The sequence below is a fragment of the Myotis nattereri genome (genome assembly GCF_964212035.1).
Source record: "Myotis nattereri genome assembly, chromosome: 15".
In the NCBI taxonomy this organism is placed as follows: Eukaryota; Metazoa; Chordata; class Mammalia; order Chiroptera; family Vespertilionidae; genus Myotis; species Myotis nattereri.
This window is the reverse complement of record NC_138090.1, coordinates 38,496,089-38,514,461: the sequence shown is the minus strand read 5'-3', so window position 1 is coordinate 38,514,461 and position 18,373 is coordinate 38,496,089. Positions and strand designations below refer to the sequence as shown.

General features: G+C 46.1%; 1 protein-coding gene across 1 annotated transcript in view; it reads right to left on the bottom strand.

Annotated features, from left to right (window-relative positions):
- The window catches only part of SIPA1L3 (signal induced proliferation associated 1 like 3), a gene marked incomplete at its 5' end in the record, with an annotated part of 148,841 nt that overhangs the window by 56,189 nt on the left and 74,279 nt on the right, over positions 1–18,373 (bottom strand). Inside the window, 2 exons of the mRNA XM_081106713.1 lie at positions 1,832–1,950; positions 6,561–6,688. Coding sequence (XP_080962839.1) covers positions 1,832–1,950; positions 6,561–6,688 — 247 coding nt within the window. The remainder of the gene's footprint in view (positions 1–1,831; positions 1,951–6,560; positions 6,689–18,373) is intronic.

Here is an 18,373-nt window from a genome sequence, read left to right as displayed (position 1 = left end):
GAGAGCTGCTCTCTGAATACCTGCACTGAACTGTTACATGAGAGGGAAATAAACTGGTTTGTGTGAGGTCACTAAGACAGCCTACCATAGCTGTCATAGCTGTTAACCTACTGCCATAGACTGGATGTTAACCTACTCCCCCCAAATTTCTATGTTGAATCCTAATCCCCAGTGTGATGGTATTAGGAGGTAGTACCTTTGGGAAGTGATTAGGTCATGAGGGTGGAACTCTCATGAATGGAATTGTTAAGTCCTTATATATATTTACCTATGTATTCCTATATCTACACTAATAAAAGAGAAACATGCAAATTGGTGTCACTCCCACTATGCCCACCAGCCAATCAGAGCAACTATGCAAATTAACCCAACAAAGATGGCAGTTAATTTGCATAAGCAGGCATGGAGCAAAGACTGAAGGCTTCAGCTGGAGTGAAGACTGAAGACTGAAGACTGAAGACTGAAGAGGCTTGGCTTCTCCGCTGCGGCCAGACCAAAGGCCTGGGTCCTGGGTGCCGGAGGAAAACCGGTGCCAGCAGCCAGGGGAAGGCCTATTGCGAGAATCTTCGTGCAACGGGTTTCTAGTATATTTATATTCCTCATGAACAGGGTTATAAAATCCACATGGATATTTATGTCCTTATAAAAGGAACCCCAGAGAGCTCCATCACACATTCCACCACATGGGGTGAGAAGGCTGCCTATGAATTAGGAAACAGGTCTTCACCAGACACTGATCTGCCTGCACCTTGATATTGGACTTCCCACCCTTCCAGAACTATGAGAAATAAATATCTGCCCTTGCTGGTTTGGCTCAGTGGCTAGATCATCAGCCTGCTGACTGAAGGGTTCCAGGTTTGATTCTGGTCAAGGGCATGTGCCCAGGTTGCAGGCTCGATCCCCATTGGGGGTCGTGCAGGAGGCAGCTGATCAATGATTCTCTCTCATCATTGATGTTTCTCTCTCTTTCTCCCTCTCCCTTCCTCTCTGGATTCAATAAAAATATACTAAAAAAGAAAAAAGAAATATCTATTAATATAAGCTAACCTAGTATATGGCATTTTTGTTACAGAGCCTGAGCTGATGAAGATTCTTACCATGACTGATAAAATAATAAGGAAAGTGGTGGTTGAGAAGCTAAAGTGATTTAAAAAAATATATATATTTATTGATTTCTGAGAGGGCGAGGGAGAGAGAGATAGAAACATCAATGATGAGAATCATTGATTGATCAATGGAGGCAATGGGGACAATGGGGATCAAGCCTGCAACCTAGGCATGTGCCCTTGACTGGAATCAAACCTGGGACCCTTTAGTCTGCAGGCTGATACTCTAGCCCAGGGGTGGGCAAACTTTTTGACTCGAGGGCCACAATGGGTTCTTAAACTGGACCGGAGGGCCGGAACAAAAGCATGGATGGAGTGTTTGTGTGAACTAATATAAATTCAAAGTAAACATCATTACATAAAAGGGTACGGTCTTTTTTTTCAATAGTTTTATTCATTTCAAATGGGCCGGATCCGGCCCGCGGGCCATAGTTTGCCCATGGCTGCTCTAGCCACTGAGCCAAACCAGCTAGGGCTGAAGTGATTTGCTCTGGATGACATAGTTGGTAAGCCAGGATGTGCACCTGGCTGGTTCTAACTCTAGCATTTAGCCCTCTGATCGAGTGAAAGTTAGCAAAGGTAGAGAATGTGCTCACATGTGGAGTTGAGAGGCCCAGGCAGGTAAAGCTGCCCGGCCCAAAGCAGTCATGGCAAGCCGAGCAGCCAAATTAGCTAATTCCTACAGCTCTGACTCCCCAGGGTGAGGCAGTGGGGCCCACACTCACTTTGGAATGCCTGTTGGGGGAATCTTTGCCTGCTGCATCCTGCCTGGAGGCGTGCTTGCTCCCACTGGTTCCAGCCAGGGCTGAGAGCCGGGCCTGGGCGGGCACATGCCACAAAGGCTCTGCAGGAAGACAGGAGACACATCAGTGGTTAGAGGTGACTCAGGTCTGTCCCGAGTCCATCCAAAGAATCTGGCCCTAAATATGGTTTGTGATGGAGCCACCTCTCTGCCGGCTTGTCTGCTCAGCGCACACAGGGCCATGACCCCATCAATATATGTCTTGTGGGTATAACAACACTCAGTAATGGAACAGTTACAGAGCTTTTACTCTGTGCTAGGCCCCACTCTAGTGCTTTGCATGGGTGAACTCACTGAAGCCTTACAACAATCCTCCATCTTTATTCCCAAAGGAGATTGAGCACGTTTTCATCCTTACTAACCATTTGTATTTATTTCATAAATTACCTGCTTGCACACTTTACCCAGTTTTCCATGGAATTGACTATTTTTTATCTTAGTGGTGTATAGGATTCTTTACATATGCAAGGTAGCAATCTTTTGTTGGTTAAATGAACATAATTTCTTTTTGTTTAATGAAAATGGGATAATAATAAACACTGTCCTACAAGTTGATTTTCACTTTACAATATACTTACATTTTGAACAAGTATAGGATTGTCTGGGACAGAATTATACAAGTGGAATTGCTGGTTCAAATGTGAAACAGATTTAAAATTGTGATGGTTGGTATGGGCATAAATTAGTCTAAACTCCTAAAACAAGTGAGCCTGAATTGAGCATCTGACCTTAAAAACAACAACAACAAAAACGCCACAAAAATAAAACCACCAAGGGAGGACTAGTTAGTATCTATTAATCTTTTAAATGCTCTGGGGAAGGTGGGCTGCAGTTGGGTTACTGCAGAGAGCAGCCTGTCTGGCACAGGCAAGGTGTCACTGTCTGTGTGGCTTTCACTTGGGAACCATGGACATAAGAGAGCTGGGAGGGTGGCCACCTGCTCTGCCTCTGGAGATGATTATCCTCTTTGGAGCATCCCACACCCCCAGAAGGTGCTGGTCTCCTGGGAGGCGGCCAACCCATGCCAGGAAACCACATTTCTACAGAGAGCCAAGCCTGTGGCTGTCACATCCAGCCTTAACTACCATTTATGACACGTATTTCTGCCTTTGGCCTAGACTCTCCCCTGACTTCAGGCTGGTATATATGGCTGGGCACCTCCCACTGAACATGGCCAAAGCCAGCTCCTTATCTTCTTCCAAACCTGAATCTCTCAGTCTCTCCTGCTCAATCAATGGCTGCTCTATCCTTTCAGCTCCTCAGGCCAAAAACCTGGTATCACCCTTGATTCCTTTCTCTCTCGCCCACATTGAGGCATCAGGAAATTCTATCAACTCTACCTTCAAAATGAGAAAAAGAAATTAAAAACCCATAAAAACACCAAAAAAATTTACCTTCAAGTGACCATATCCAGAACCCACCCATCTTTTCCCCTCCACTGTTCCCACTCTGTAGCAACAGAGATCCTGTGATCACCTGAAGCAGATCCCATCCCATCTGTGCATCACACCTTCCGTCCCTGTCACCTTCCATCAGGTCTCTATATGGGTCTTCTACTGTTCCTCCAACACCAGAGTCATGCTAGCTCAGGGTCACTGACTAGCTCTTCCCTCCTCTGGAATGTTATCCTAGCTGGCTCCTTTGCCTGATTTGCTCAGAGATTCTCCCAAATGCCACCAATCTCTCTCAGCACTGTTAGTTCCCACTTGATACTCAGCATCATGGGTGAGTACTTATCATTGTCCATCTTTTCCAGCAGACTGTCAGGGTATGTGCCTGCTTGGCTCACACCACATCCCTGGTACTCAGCCTGGTGTACTGTTAGTGAAGGGCTAGGTTCCTTCCCCTCCCTGGCTGCCTCAGTGTCCCTGGTTCTGCCCTTGGCTGGCCCTAAGCCTGGGCCCTTCACTGATCCTCTGAACTGCCCCCCAGTGACCTGACTCTCATGCTTCACCTTTCACATGCTGAAACCATGGCCATGTATGGACTCGGGGTAGCTGGTGATCCTTGGGACACCTTCTCAGCCTGGGTGCTCTGAGGCTTGAGAAACAACCACACTCTGTAGGTGAGGAATTGTGGGTTAAGGAGGGGTTCTAGAACCCGAAAGGCCTTGGTTCAAATCTTAATGCTGCCACTTATCAGCAGGAACCTTGGCCAAGTGACCACCTTTCTGTGCCTCATCTTCCTCATTTCTAATGGGGTAGTAAAAAGTGCCCATTCTAGCCCTAGCTGGTTTGGCTCAGTGGATAGAGTGTCAGCCTGTGGACTGAAGGGTCCTGGGTTTGATTCTGGTTAAGGGCACATGCCTGAGCTGTGGGCTCAAACCCCAGTAGGGGGAGAGCAGGAGGAACCTGGTTACTGATTCTCTCTCATCATTGATGTTTCTATACCTCTCCCTCTTCCGTCCTCTTTGAAATCAATAAAAATATTTTAAGAAAAGTGCCCATTCTATTGTGTTCCTAAGGTGATTAAATAGAAGGAAATGTGGAGTATCCAGTATTGTGTCAGGCATACAACAAGCACACAAAACCCTGTTGCTGTTACTAAGATTACTATCATCTGATCAGGGCTAGGCATGTCCTCATGTCTGTCATGGTGCCTGACTCCTCCCAGCCTGAACCACCTTTTTTTCTGGATTTTCAATACATTCCAGACTTCATGATGCTTGCCCTGATTTTGGGGGGAAGGGCTAGAGGAGCGGGATAAGGTGTCAGTCGATTTATAACAAGGTCCCAAGTAAGTGACAGGGGACCCGAGCTCTAGGAGACAGAGGAAACAAGGATAATGGTGAGTTTCTGTGACACTTTATTTGGGGCCCATGGTGAATGCTGGAAAAATTTCCTCCTCATTTACACTTTAGTATAATGAGATCACCAAGCAACACTTTTCTCTTCTTCTGAACTGGGTGGGGTGGAAAAAAAAAGATGCAAATTTGTTTGTCTTGGAGCCAAGATCACAGACTTGCAGGCAGGGACAGGCAGGACCAAGGGTGTTTACAGGCCCTGGAGGGCAACCTACTTGCCTGAAGTCCATCTGTTTTCCTGGTTTAAGGACACCATGGGGCTGGGATGCCAAGGACTTCCCTAGGCTACCAGTCCTGGGCTATGAAACCTCTTCCCTGCCCTATGAAGCCTGGGGAAGCTGGTAGCGTGCTGACATGGTCATCCTGAGCTGCCTGGAAATTCTGTAAGATCCCCTAAGCAGACATCTCCACCTCTTCCCCTCTAACGTCTGATAATTTCACTGGTTTTCTTTCTTTAGAATCTACCCATTCATCTAGTGGTTGTCAGACTTCAAAGAGGCAATAGTTTGTTATGCAAAATTATGTTGAAAATACTCATCTTAGTGTATGCACCCATGATAATCATTACAGATCTATGATAATAAAAGCATAATATGCTAATTAAACCAGACATCCTTCCAGACGTCCTTCCAGTTGACCTTCCAGACAAAGCCAGTGCTATGAGGGAAGCCCGGGTCCCATATGCCAGAGGGAAGCTGGTGCTGGCAGCCAGGGGAAGGAAGGCCTACTCTTGCATGAATTTCGTGCATTGGGCCTCTAGGAGGAGAACAGACAGATGAGAAGATGCTTAGTCTCCTCAGGCACCAAAAAAGTGCAAATTAAAACCACAATGTCCTGCAACTACTACATGGCTGAAATAAAAAGGTTGGTGAGGACACGGAGCAACTACAACTCTCAGATGTCACAGGTGGGGGTGTGAAATGGTTTGTCACTTTGGGAAAAGGTTTGGCAGTCTCTTATTAAGTTAAACATATGACCCAGCGATTCCACTCCCAGGTATATACCCTACAAATGTGTGAGCCTGTGCTTATCAAAAGACAGACACAGTGCTCATCTTCAGCAGCACCAGTCTAAGCAGTGCCAAACTGGAAACCACTCAAATGTCCATCAGCATTAGAATGGAGTAGTCAGTGGTCGGTCATTTAGATAATGGAATGAGAACTACTCAGAAACTGTGTTGCTATATACAATCACATGGCCACCTTTCACCAACGTAATATTGAGTAACAGAAGCCAGACTCATGCATTCAGCGTGAGTCTACATTCTGTAACATGAAATTCAAAACCAGGTAAGACGAAGTTAGGCTGTGAGAAGCAAGATGGGGTGGCCTGCGTGGGGTGTTGACTGGGAGGGGCCCAGGCCATGTTCTTGCCCTGGGTGTGGAACACGGCATGCTAGCTTTGTGATATGTCATCACACTGGACATTCATGATTTGGGCTCTTTTCTCAGTATGTGCTGTACCTGTGTAATAGTCAATAATATAAACCAGGAGGGTCTGTGCAATGAAAAGCCTCAGAACCAAGTGGGTTCTGCTTCCCAAGAGCAACACTTTCAGTCCTTTCAACTCTTTCCGCTGGCAGTTGCCACCTTCATGTCACACATCTGTACTTGAATCTTGATAGACAATGTTGGCAGACACCCTGCTGATGCCCTGTCTGGGTGGAGAAGGATTGCTCCATGGTTCCCAGTGCTCTGCAGGAGACCCCTCTAATCTATGTGTGGCCCTTAAAGCTTTCCTGTATGTTTTAGCCATCTGCCAGAAGGAGGGCATTGCCCGTCAAGCTGTGAGTAGAGGTCCCGTAGGGTGATGTGGGAGGGAACAGCTGGCCCAGGGAAGCCTTCCCTACCTGGCTTCTGGCGCTCCATCGTGCTCTCCTGGCTGGTCAGTCCACCTGAGGAGGAGTCCCCGCTGGATGTCCCGTCGTGGCCAAAGTGGGGATCGAAAGACAGCAGTGGGTGTGGGGCAGCCACGTACCTGCAGGGGAGTGAGAGGAGGCAAGTGCAGGGTGAAGGGCTGGTGTGTCAAAACCACCTGTGAGTCTCCAGTGGGTTTTAAGCACAGGAGAGCCCAAGTGGAGGGAGGCTAGATGAGGCTAAATGTGCTGCAGCCTGAGGGAGGAGGCCAAGGAGCTGCTGGTGGCAGGGAGTGCTGGGCAAGGAGGGGTCCTCCAGGGAGGAGGAGGAGCAGAAGCCACTTAGGTCGATGGCCCTACCCACAGGCTCTTCAGGGGTCCTGTGTTTTGGCTGTAAAATGGGGTGAGCTGTTGTCAGCAGCTCCTCACCCCAGGCCTGTCTTGGGCTTCCTCTCTCTGGTGGGGAAGAGCAGGATAAGGCAGTATATGTGTACACATAGGAGCCCTGGAGCCAGTAGGTTGGGGTTTAAACCTCACCACTGCCTCTTGCCCAGCCAGGCAGTCAGTCAATTTTTCAGCTTGGAGCCTCAGTTTGCCTACTTGTCAAGAGGTGCTCACAACAGCCTCTTTCTTGCGGGACTGAATGACTTAGCCTGAGGCTGACATATGGCCCAGGGTGAGCCGGGACAACTGGCCTTCAGACTCTGGAGGAAGGCACTGGGGAAGTTGTGGACGCAGGTCTCAGAACTAGGCGATCTTGGCTCAAACCCTAGTTCCATCCCTTACGAGCAGCATAAACCATAGGTTTCCGTTTTTCAAGCTTTAGTTTTCCCATTGGAAAAAAGGGATAACATTTTCTGCCACACAGGGTGTGGAACAAGTGAAGTAGTTATCTCCTAGTCAGAGATTCTCCTGGAGGCTGGCTCCGCACACCCACAGGCCATGGCTCAGATTTAAGAGACGTGACAGAAGTCTCACCCTGGGCCTCAATCCCAGCGGCATTCTCTATGCCCTGGAGTGAATCCGATGAGCACCTCCTAATGTCCATTCCACCACACATCGGAGCCCATCATGAAGGAAACCTGCCTTGGTTCAGGGACAGGCAAATGACACAATTTTGGCCACTGAGATGGGAGAGCATGTGAGTTATTAAGACTCCCACAAAATACTCTGGCTTTCCATCTGGGAAGCAGGTAGCAGGATGACACTTTCTGGCCCCTTTAGATTGACCGGGTGGGCTGTGTGACTAGATCTCGCAGGGGAATGACTGGGAGGTGGTGGTACCTGTGTCCTGAGAGGTGTCCTGCCAACTGACAGTGGAGCTGCAGTGTGAGTGTGAAACAAACCTTTACTGATATAAGTCACTGAGAGTTTCAGATGTCTGTTACTCAGCATAACCTGACTGAAATGGCGAAAGTCCGCTGGGGCATGGGGGAGAGCTTCTGGGAAAAGTCTCTTGCTAAGAGAGATGATGAGGAAAGATGGCCTCTCTTCTTAATCCAGGCATTGCTGGGTCCAGATATAACACCATGAGTCTGTGCTGGCCTCTCATGACAGCCTGAAGATGGATGAGGCCAATGCTGAGGGTGGAAAGGAGGAGGCGGAGGAACGAGGCCCTCGATAATGCTGTCACAATACCTGATTAAGCCTCCCCAAAGCCTGTTCTGCCTCTGAGCCTCCTTTTCTGTGAGATGATAAATTCCTACAATGTTTGCATCAGCCAAACTTCAGTCACTTGCACCCCATGGACACAGGCCCTGTCCTCTGGGGGTTACTGAGCCTCTATTTATCAGGTGGATGCTGACATTCCCCATTCGGCCACTTGTGTCCATATGCAAGTAGGGTGATAGCCTGGGACCCCCAACATCCCAAACAGAAGTTAGCTTCTCCAAGGTCGTCTTGCCAGCCACAAAGCCAGGGTTGCCTCTGCAAAGACAACTCCAAACCCCTAGGCTTCAACGCCACCAGGGCAGCAGACGGGTGCTTCAGTGGTCCACTGGATTTTCTGAAAACTCAACCCTACTTGCCTCCCCAGAGTGTACATATTATCCCTGCCCTCCCAGACCTTGACTTCTAATGCCTCCAGGAAAAGGAGAGCCCAAACAATAAAATGCATAAGCAATCTTTACCTTAAGGGTGACCTGGTAAAATATGGCTCCACCACAGCTGGAAATTGAAGTATGGACATGTTTATTCTATTTTTTCAAAATGTCTGTATCATATCCTGAGCACTAAAGGAAAATATCAGCAGTGGCTGGGGTTGGCAGAGGAAAGTGGAAGGTATGAGTGGTAGACATGCAGGTGGCTCCCCCAATATCTATTCTCTGCTTCTGCCCTGCTAACAGAATCCCAACTATATTTGGGGCAGCATCAGCTAACAAACAGACTACATTTCCCAGACTCTCTTGCAGTTCTGGCCAATGAGTTAAAGTGCTGCATGTGACATTCAGGAAATCTCTGGAGGTGTGTTGTGGGTGCCACTGCCTCATCATCTCCTAAAGCGGAAGCTCCAGCAGCCACTTTAAGACCAACAGGCAATAGGCCAAGGATGGCAGAGCATTGGTGAGGAGGAGCCTGGGTCTCTGACAATGTGGGAGAAAGAAAGAAACTATTTCATCTGAATATCTGCTTTCTATACTATGCAGCTAAACCTAATCCTAACTTTAGTGGGACATACAGTCAAACCTCTGTTCTCAAACATGTCCCAACTCAAACACTTTGGTTCTCGACCAAGTTGTTCACTGAAAACATGTCTCCATTTTCTAACATAACTCCAGTTCTCAACCTGATAACCCTTCATGCTGAAACATCAGCATGACAAAAAGCACCTCTCAGGCTACACCTCAGGAAATTGGGCTGTGAATATTTTCATGTTCTCTCTCTCTCTCTCTCTCTCTCTCTCTCTCTCTCTCTCTCTCTTTCTCTCTCGCTTTTGCTGCTGGTGAAATAGACCATTAGCACAATTTTAAAACATAAAGAGGCCACGAGTATGCTGATGTTGCTAAGGATATGAAAGTGGTCACAAAACAACAATCACAGGCATTAAGGAGGTAGAAAACTGTTGTTCATTTAAATAAAGGAAAAGCAGTTTGCCAGTGGTGACAGCATTTCGGAGGCAGTGATATGTGAAAAAGGGGTCTGGAACGTATTAATTCAATTGATGTTATTTCTAATGGGAAAAATGATTTGGTTTTCAAACAAATCACTTCTCAAATAGCCTTCTGGAACGAATTAAGTTCGAAAACCGAGGATCCACTGTATTTATTATGCTTCATTTCTCAGCTACTGTCCTCAATCAAGACAACCTGTACTTTGTCCATTCATATAATAATCCCAGTGCAAACTGAATGACCTATGCTGACCATTCTTTGGGGTGTTAAATAAGTCCCATTCAGGGCCATTCTATTACTGCCATATCTGGTCAAGTTGATTGGAAATCAGGACATTCCAGCATCTCACCATGTACAGCTCTGGGCAAAAGTCCCTAGAACAAGAGATCAAATATATATTTAATATCTTCTGAGAAAATATAATGTATTCTTATATTTTTTCAGAATTGGAAATCACTTTAAAACTAAAGGGTTTGAAGTTTTAGTGAGGAACTAACCAGCTGCAGTTTCAAGAGCCTCCAGGCACAAACGACATACTCACTGATCCTGGGAAAGCCAAGGTGGGGGTTGCCTTAAGATCAGCAGGGTTGGGCTACTGGAATAGAGCTTCTCACTTGGCCACAGAGGAAAGTAACAAGAAAGACGTGAATGTGAGGGGAAGGCTACAGCCTGCTATCAATCTCCTATCCTAACTGATGGGACAATGGAAGGGTAGGGCAGACAATGTAGCCACTACTGGCTGCCACTCCAACAGCTAGCCATCTTTATCTTTGTCCTTGCTGGTGGAGCCCAGATTCTGCTCTGGAGGCCATCCCTCTGCCATGTGGTTTGAGTACATCCTGACAGTTTAAGACAGTTATGTTGGTCCAATGGGACCTTGCCAAGGGTTGATTCAGGCGTGGGCACTCTTGGAAACAAAGAGAAGTTTTCTCCTCTTCTTCTGCAGGGCACTGGTTTTGCTGGGGGCCACAGTAGCCATCATGGGTTATGAGTGGAGCTGGTTCCTGAGGACCTCACTGCAGAACTAACCAGCCCTAAAGCCACCCTAACTCTGGACTTACTATGTGATGATAAAGCCCCTTAATGCTTCCTGCCTTCTCGAGTTAGGCTTTTTGTCACTTGCAGTCAAATGCCTCCTAACCAATGTACCACTCTTTATGGAGCTGAAGGAGAAAAACAGGAAAAAAATTAAAAACTAACTAGGTGGTCTGATGAGCAAAAGTCTAGGGCCCAGTCCAGCCCTGCAGGCTTGCAGAGCTGGGCATACAATTCTGCCTTAATAGTCTGTACTGAGTGGGTGGGTTGTTATTCCTGCACAGGAGGGGGGCAAACTCCTGAGGGCAGGGACAGCATCTGCCAGCCTCTGTACCCCAGCTGCCAGCACAGGCACCACACTCAGTAGGAACAGTCATCACCCTCATGGAGCACTTACTATGTACCAGGCACAATTCCAAGTGCTATAAAGGTTGTCCCTCCTTCAATATTCTTAACATGGCTCAGAGACAGACATTTTAAATGTGAGCAAACTGAGGTGCAGAGAGGGAAAGTCACTTGCTCACACTCACATGGCAGGCAGGAGTAGGCCAATTTGCCATCTTGTCTCTTGGTAAATCTAAGATGGGCCACAAGACAGGTTCTGTCTATGAGGACCTTTGCTTTCTTAAAAGTAGCAACCTGCTGGAGAAGACAGCATGAGACAGAGGAGTCCTGAGGGAGAAATGTCTGGTAATGGCCTGGAATGTCGGGCTCAGGACCCACAGGCTCCAGGATGTCACGGGGCAGCTGTGTAGCAGGAAAAGAGGAAAGGAGATGAGGCCAGAGGCCACTGGGGCACCCTGATCTGCTCCCAGCCTCTTATTGCAGGCTGTTGACTGCCTGTGAAAAACACTTCTGGGGGTTTCAGTGATGAGGTGTGCTAGGAACATTTGGCAAAACTTGAAGCCTAGCTGCTAATAGAGATAAAAATGCTGAGATATGGGACACAGAGAGCAAGGCAGACTCACTGGGGCCCTGGAAAGAGAAGGGTAGGGGGAGAAGAGCTTGAGTCCAAAGAAAAAGCATTAGTTTCCTACTTGTCAATGCCAGAGAGCCTAGAACACAAAATCATAGCCATGAAGTGTCACAGTGGGGCAGGGAAACCCACAGGAACCATGTATGTTGCCTTAATTTTTTTAAAAAAAATATATTTTATTGATATTTACAGAGAGGAAGGGAGAGGGATAGAGAGTTAGAAACATCAACGAGAGAGAGACATCGATCAGCTGCCTCCTGCACATCTCCTACTGGGGATGTGCCCGCAACCCAAGTACATGCCCTTGACCGGAATCGAACCTGGGACCTTTCAGTCCGCAGGCCGATGCTCTATCCACTGAGCCAAACCGGTTTTGGCCTTAATTTTTTTTTTTGTCCTCACGTGAGGATATTTTTTCCATTGATTTTTAGAGAGAGGGAGGAAGGAAGTGTGTAAGAGAAGGAGGGAGGGAGGGAGGGAGGGAGGCAGGGAGGGAGGGGGGGGAGAGAGAGAGAGAGAGAGAGAGAGAGAGAGAGAGAGAGAGGGAGAGAGAGAGAGAGAGAGGAACATTAACGTGAGAGAAACACATCGATTGGTTGCCTCTCCCCATGTACCCTGATCAGGGCTGGGGATCAAACCTGCAACCCAGGTATGTGCCCCTGACTGGGAATTGAACCTGAGACCCTTTGGAATATGGGCCAATGCCCTATCCACTCAGCAGTACTGGCCAAAGCGATGTTGCCCTAATTTGGAGAATGAGCTCAGGGTCCTTTGGCAGGAAGTAGAGTCTGGAGTCAGGGTTAGCCCTCTGGAATCACAAAGGCCTGAGTTCCTGTCCTGATTCAGCAACTCCCAGAAGAGTGACCTTGACCAAGTGCATTCATCTCACTGAACCTCAGTTTCCCTTCTGTAAAATAGAATAATTAAACTATCCACCTTGTGGAACTGAGGTCATGCACATAGATCAATGGAATTGACTAAAGAACCCAGAAATAAATCCATGCTAATGTGACCAATTAATTTATCCTTCCAATGAATTTTTGCTTTAAGGGGCAAAAGCACTGTAATGGAACCTTTGCAATAAATGGTGGAATAGCCCTGGCTGGTTTGGCTCAGTGGATAGAGCATCAGCCTGTGGACTGAAGGGTCCCAGGTTCGATTCCGGTCAGGGGCACATGCCTGGGTTGTGGGCTTGATCCCCAGTAGAGGATGTGCAGGAGGCAGCCAATCACTGATTCTCTCTCATCATTCTATCTCTCTTTCCCTCTCCCTTCCTCTCTGAAATCAATAAAGAAATATTTAAAAAATAAAAAATAAAAAATCGTGGAACAAACTGGACATCTGTAGGCAACTAAAAGGAACTTCAACCTAAACCTCTCACCTCTAGCAAAAATTAACTCAAAATGGATCATAGACTTAAATGTAAACTATAAAACTTCTGGAAAAATAAACATAAAAATATCTTCAGGACTCAAATCTAGGCAAATAATTCTTAGACATTATATCAAAAGCATAATCCATAAAAGGAAAAAAATGATAGTTTGGACCTCATCAAAATTAAAACTTTAGTTCTGCAAAAGGCCTTTGTTAAGATGAAAGATAAATTAAAGACTGGGAGGAGAGAGAAACCAAGATGGCAGCATAGGTAAACACCTGAAATTGCTGCCTCACAAAACCACTTCAAAAATACAACTAAAAGACAAAATGGACACCATCCAGAACCACAGGAAGGCTGGCTGAGTGGAAATTCTACAACTAGAAGGAAAGAGAAAAGCACACTGAGACTCAGAGGAGGTGCGGAAGTAAAGTGCAGAGGTACGGAGGCGCGTGCGGAAAGGGCTGGCAACTGAGGACGCGGTTGTCTTTTTCAATAGGGAGGGAGTCACAAGCTCCCGACGGCCCCGATTCCAGTTACGGGCAAGTATCTGGGCACCCAAACTCTTACAGGGAGAAACTGGACTGTCTGGCATCGGGCGGAACTCGAGGGCGGCTTTCTCTCAGAGGTGCTTGCAGCGATTACATAGGACACTGAGACTCGGGAACTCTCAGGGCAGTACTGAGGATCAGCCATAGCTGTTTGCTCCGCCCTGTTGATTCCCTGAGACCCCGCCCCACCCAAGCTGTGTGCAGAGGCTTTTGCATATGAATGACCTGGCCCTTTGCACTCTAAAATTACCTAATAAAATGCAGCTGGGTCAGAGAGACCCAGAACATCCAAAAGAAGGCCCAAGGCCCCACAGCAGCTTGCACTGCTTCACAGCTGGGCCTCATCTGGGCACCTCCAAACCCCAAACAAAGAAGAGGAATCTGCAGATCTCTCCATAGCTCCTGCTGGGTAGCCTCAGGCAGAGGCTAAATTAGCACCTCCTTAGAGATCCAAGAGCCAGTGTACCCAGTGGTCAGAGTGGGACCATCCAGATTACAACTCCTCAGATCCATAAGGGACACACTCAGAGGGCAGACTCGGTGAGCACCAAAGCCCCACTGAAGCAAGTCTTGCCCCATAAGGGTGTCTCCAGCACAGAAGTTCTCCCACTGTAGATACAGCTGATTCTCACAGCCAACTGGCCTGAAGGTCAATTCCTCCCCGTGATACCAACTACAATCAAGGCTTAACTACAACAAGACTGTGCACACAGCCCACAAAGGGGTGCACCAAGAGTGTCCACTTTAGGTAATTGGGGAGGCTGAGTCACTAGGCCTTATAGGACACCTAGCACAGAAAGCCACTCAAATAACACAGGAAAGCAGCCAAAATGCAGAGACAAAGAAACAGGTCACAAATGACAGAAATGGAGGAAAGCAAACTACTGGATATAGAGTTTAAAACCACGGTCATAAGGTTTTTCAAGAATTTTCTAGAAACCGCCGATAAATTTAATAAGACCCTCAATAAGTCTAGTGAGACCCTTGAGGATATGAAAAAGGGCCAACCAGAAATTAAGCATACACTGACTGAAATAAAGAATATTATACAGACTTCCAGCAGAAGACTAGAGGATCGCAAGAATCAAGTCAAAGATTTGAAGTATGAAGAAGCAAAAAACACCCAACCGGAAAAGCAAAATGAAAAAAGAATCCAAAAATATGAAGAGAGTGTAAGGAGCCTCTGGGACAACTTCAAGCGTACCAACATCCGAATTATGGGGGTGCCAGAAGAAGAGAGAGCGCAAGATATTGAAAACCTATTTGAAGAAATAATGACAGAAAACTTCCCCTACCTGGTGAAAGAAATAGACTTACAAGTCCAGGAAGCGCAGAGAACCCCAAACAAAAGGAATCCAAAGAGGACCACACCAAGACACATCATAATTAAAATGCCAAGAGCAAAAGACAAAGAGAGAATCTTAAAAGCAGCAAGAGAAAAACAGTCAGTTACCTACAAGGGAGTACCCATATGACTGTCAGCTGATTTCTCAAGAGAAACTATGCAGGCCAGAAGGAGTGGCAAGAAATATTCAAAGTGATGAATAGCAAGAACCTACAATCGAGATTACTTTACCCAGCAAAGCTATCATTCAGAATTGAAGGTCAGATAAAGAGCTTCACAGATAAGAAAATGCTAAAGGAGTTCATCACCACCAAACCAGTATTATATGAAATGCCGAAAGGTATCCTGTAAGAAGAGGAAGAAGAAGAAAAAGGTAAAGATACAAATTATGAACAACAAATACACATCTATCAACAAGTGAATTTAAAAATGAAGGGAATACATAATCTGATGAACAGAATGAACTGGTGAATATAATAGAATCATGGGCATAGAAAGGGAGTGGACTGACAATTCTCGGGGGAAAGGGGTGTGGGGGTGCGGGAAGAGACTGGACAAAAATCATACACCTATGGATAAAGACGTTGGGGGGGTAAGGGCAGAGGGTGGAGTGGGAACCTGGTGGAGGGGAGCTATGGGGGGAAAATAGAGGAACAACTGTAATAATCTGAACAATAAAGATTTAATTAAAAAATAAAGAGACTGGGAGGAAATATTTGTAAATCACGTATCTGACAAAGGACTTGTATCTAGATTGTAGAAAGAATTCTCCCACATTGAAAAAGCATCAAATCCAATTAGAAAATGGGCAAAAGACATTTCACTGAAGAGATATAATTGGCAAATAAGCAATGAAAGTGTGTTCAACATCATTAGCCATTAGAGAAATGCAAATTAAGACCACAGTGAGATATCATTACACACCTATTAGAATGGTTAAAACAAAAAACAGTGATGACACCAAATGGTGTTGAGGAGGAGGAGAAACTGGAGCACTCATGCCCTGCCAGGGGGGATGTAAAATAGTACAGCCACTCTGGAAAATAGTTTGGCAGTTCCTTTTAAAACTAAAAATGGACATACCACACAATAAAGCAATTGTATTTTGTTCTAAACACTTTTCTACGTGCAATACAGAATAGTCATTCACCCATTCACTGAATTAATGCTGTTCTCAATTTGCTGAGCAAGGAGCACTCTCAGAAACATCTCTCCCCAGCTTTGAAGTATGACTAACAAAACTGTAATATATTTAAAGTGTACAATATGAGTTGATATATGTATGAATTGCGAAATGATTCCCATAATCAAGTTAATTAACACATTTATCATCTCATGTAGTTACCTTTTTTGGGTGAGAATGCTTAAGATCTATTCTCTCAGCATATTTCAAGTGTATAATACAGAGTTATTAACCATTTGCCTCCCATAAGCATCTATAGACACAAGTGGAGGACCTTCCGTTTTGGATGCGTGGCAGTTAATTGGTTAACTATAGCCACCATACTGTCCATCTCAGAACCTATTAATCTCATAACTGAAACTCTGTACCCTTTGAGTAAAATCTCCCCATTTCCCCCACCTTTAGGCAACCACCATTCTATTGTTTTTGAGTTCGAATCTTTTTAAGATTCTGCATAGAAGTGATACCATACAGCATATGTCTGATTTAATTCATTTAGCATAATGCCCTCCAGGCTCATTCACACTGTTGCAAATGTCCGAATAGCCTTTTTCATTGCTGAATAATATTCCATTGTGTATATATATGCCACATTTCCTTTACTCATTCATCTGTCGACTGACATTTAGGTTGCTTCCTTATATTGGCAAGCAACTGTATTCTTGGGCATTTATCCCAGAGAAATAAAAACTTGTTTTCATGCATGCTGAGGGCGTAAATTCTGAAGAACCTCTAGGGATTGACCAATGTCTTGGTTTAATATTATATCCTAGTTAGCAGGATGTTAACACTGGGGGAGGCTAGGTGGAGGAATTCCCTGTGCATTTCTTCTCAACTTTCTGTGAATTGTTATTATTTCCAATAAAAAGTTTAAAAATAATAATAATGAAGTGGGGACACTGAGCCTTTGAAAAAACAACAAGCTCTCTGGAGTCATCAGTAGCATCACCCCCACGCACGACTCCTCTCCATGCCTCCTGTGTTCCATACCATTCTGCTTACTCCCTCCTTTCTGTGGCAACCTCTTACTAATCTTTCAAAGCCCCATTCAAATGTCACTTCCTCCAGACAGACAACCTAGAACTTTGGGGATGGACTGTACTCTCCTTGAGTCTATTTGAGTGTGCATCAGAGTGCACATTGGTTCTAAGACCCTCTCTCCATCACAGTCAGCAGTACTGAAACAAGAGCCTCTGATAAGTATTTCAAATAGTTCTCCCTGCACCTGGCACACAGAAAGCTCTTGGGACCCTTTGCTGAATGAAAGTTGAATGGTAACTACTAGAAGATGAAAGAGTATGTTTTCCCCAATTTTATAGCAGAGGCTTACAAACAAACAATGGTTTAGTTCAGCAGCTCTCAAAGTGTTTTTCCTGGACCAGCAGCATTGGTATGGCACATTCTACTCCAGACCCACCAAGTTGGAAACTAGAGGGAGAGGCCCAGTAACTTGTATTTTAACAAGCCCTCCTTCTGGGTGATTCTGAGGCACACTAAAAATGGAGACCCACTAGCTTAGTGGACTGATCCTTGGTCTTATGGTAGGTGGTCTTATATAAAGACAATCACTAACTCACTCCTTCCTTTCATCAAACATACCAAGAATCTTACCATGTGCCAGATCTGTGCTGCATGATAATCATGCAGATAAACTGGGAAGGTCTTAGCTCTTAAAAAGCATGAATATGCTCTCTCTCTCTCTCTCTCTCTCTCTCTCTCTCTCTCTCTCTCTCTCCCTCTCCCTCTCCCTCTCTCTCAATTGGGCTAATAGAATAGAGAATGCTCAAGGTCAGGGAACTGAGGGGCAGAGTGGTAGCCCCTAGTGCTAGGGGAGGTTCAGGAAAGACTTCCTGGAGGAGGAGCACCAGTGCTCAGGTGGGCAGGAAAGGGGTGAGATGTGAGGGTAAAGAGTGTGAGGAATTAACCAGGCAGAGGTAAGAACATGAGAACTGAAATGCAAACAGCCTACCTAAGAAACTGGAAGTGACCAGTGACGATGACATGTGGCACTACAGAAGGCTGGAGAGACAGGTAGGGTCATGGGGGCCAAAGGGAGGCACTGAGCCTGTGTCCTAGGGATCTAAGACACCTGGGAGCAGGGGACATATGTAGCCAGATATAGAAAGATTTCCCCTGGCTGCTGAGTGGAGGATGAACCAGAGGAAGTGGAAGTGGAGCTGGGGGCTCAGGGAGGTGTGCAGGGCGGGGCAGTGGGGACAGGAGGAGGGGTAG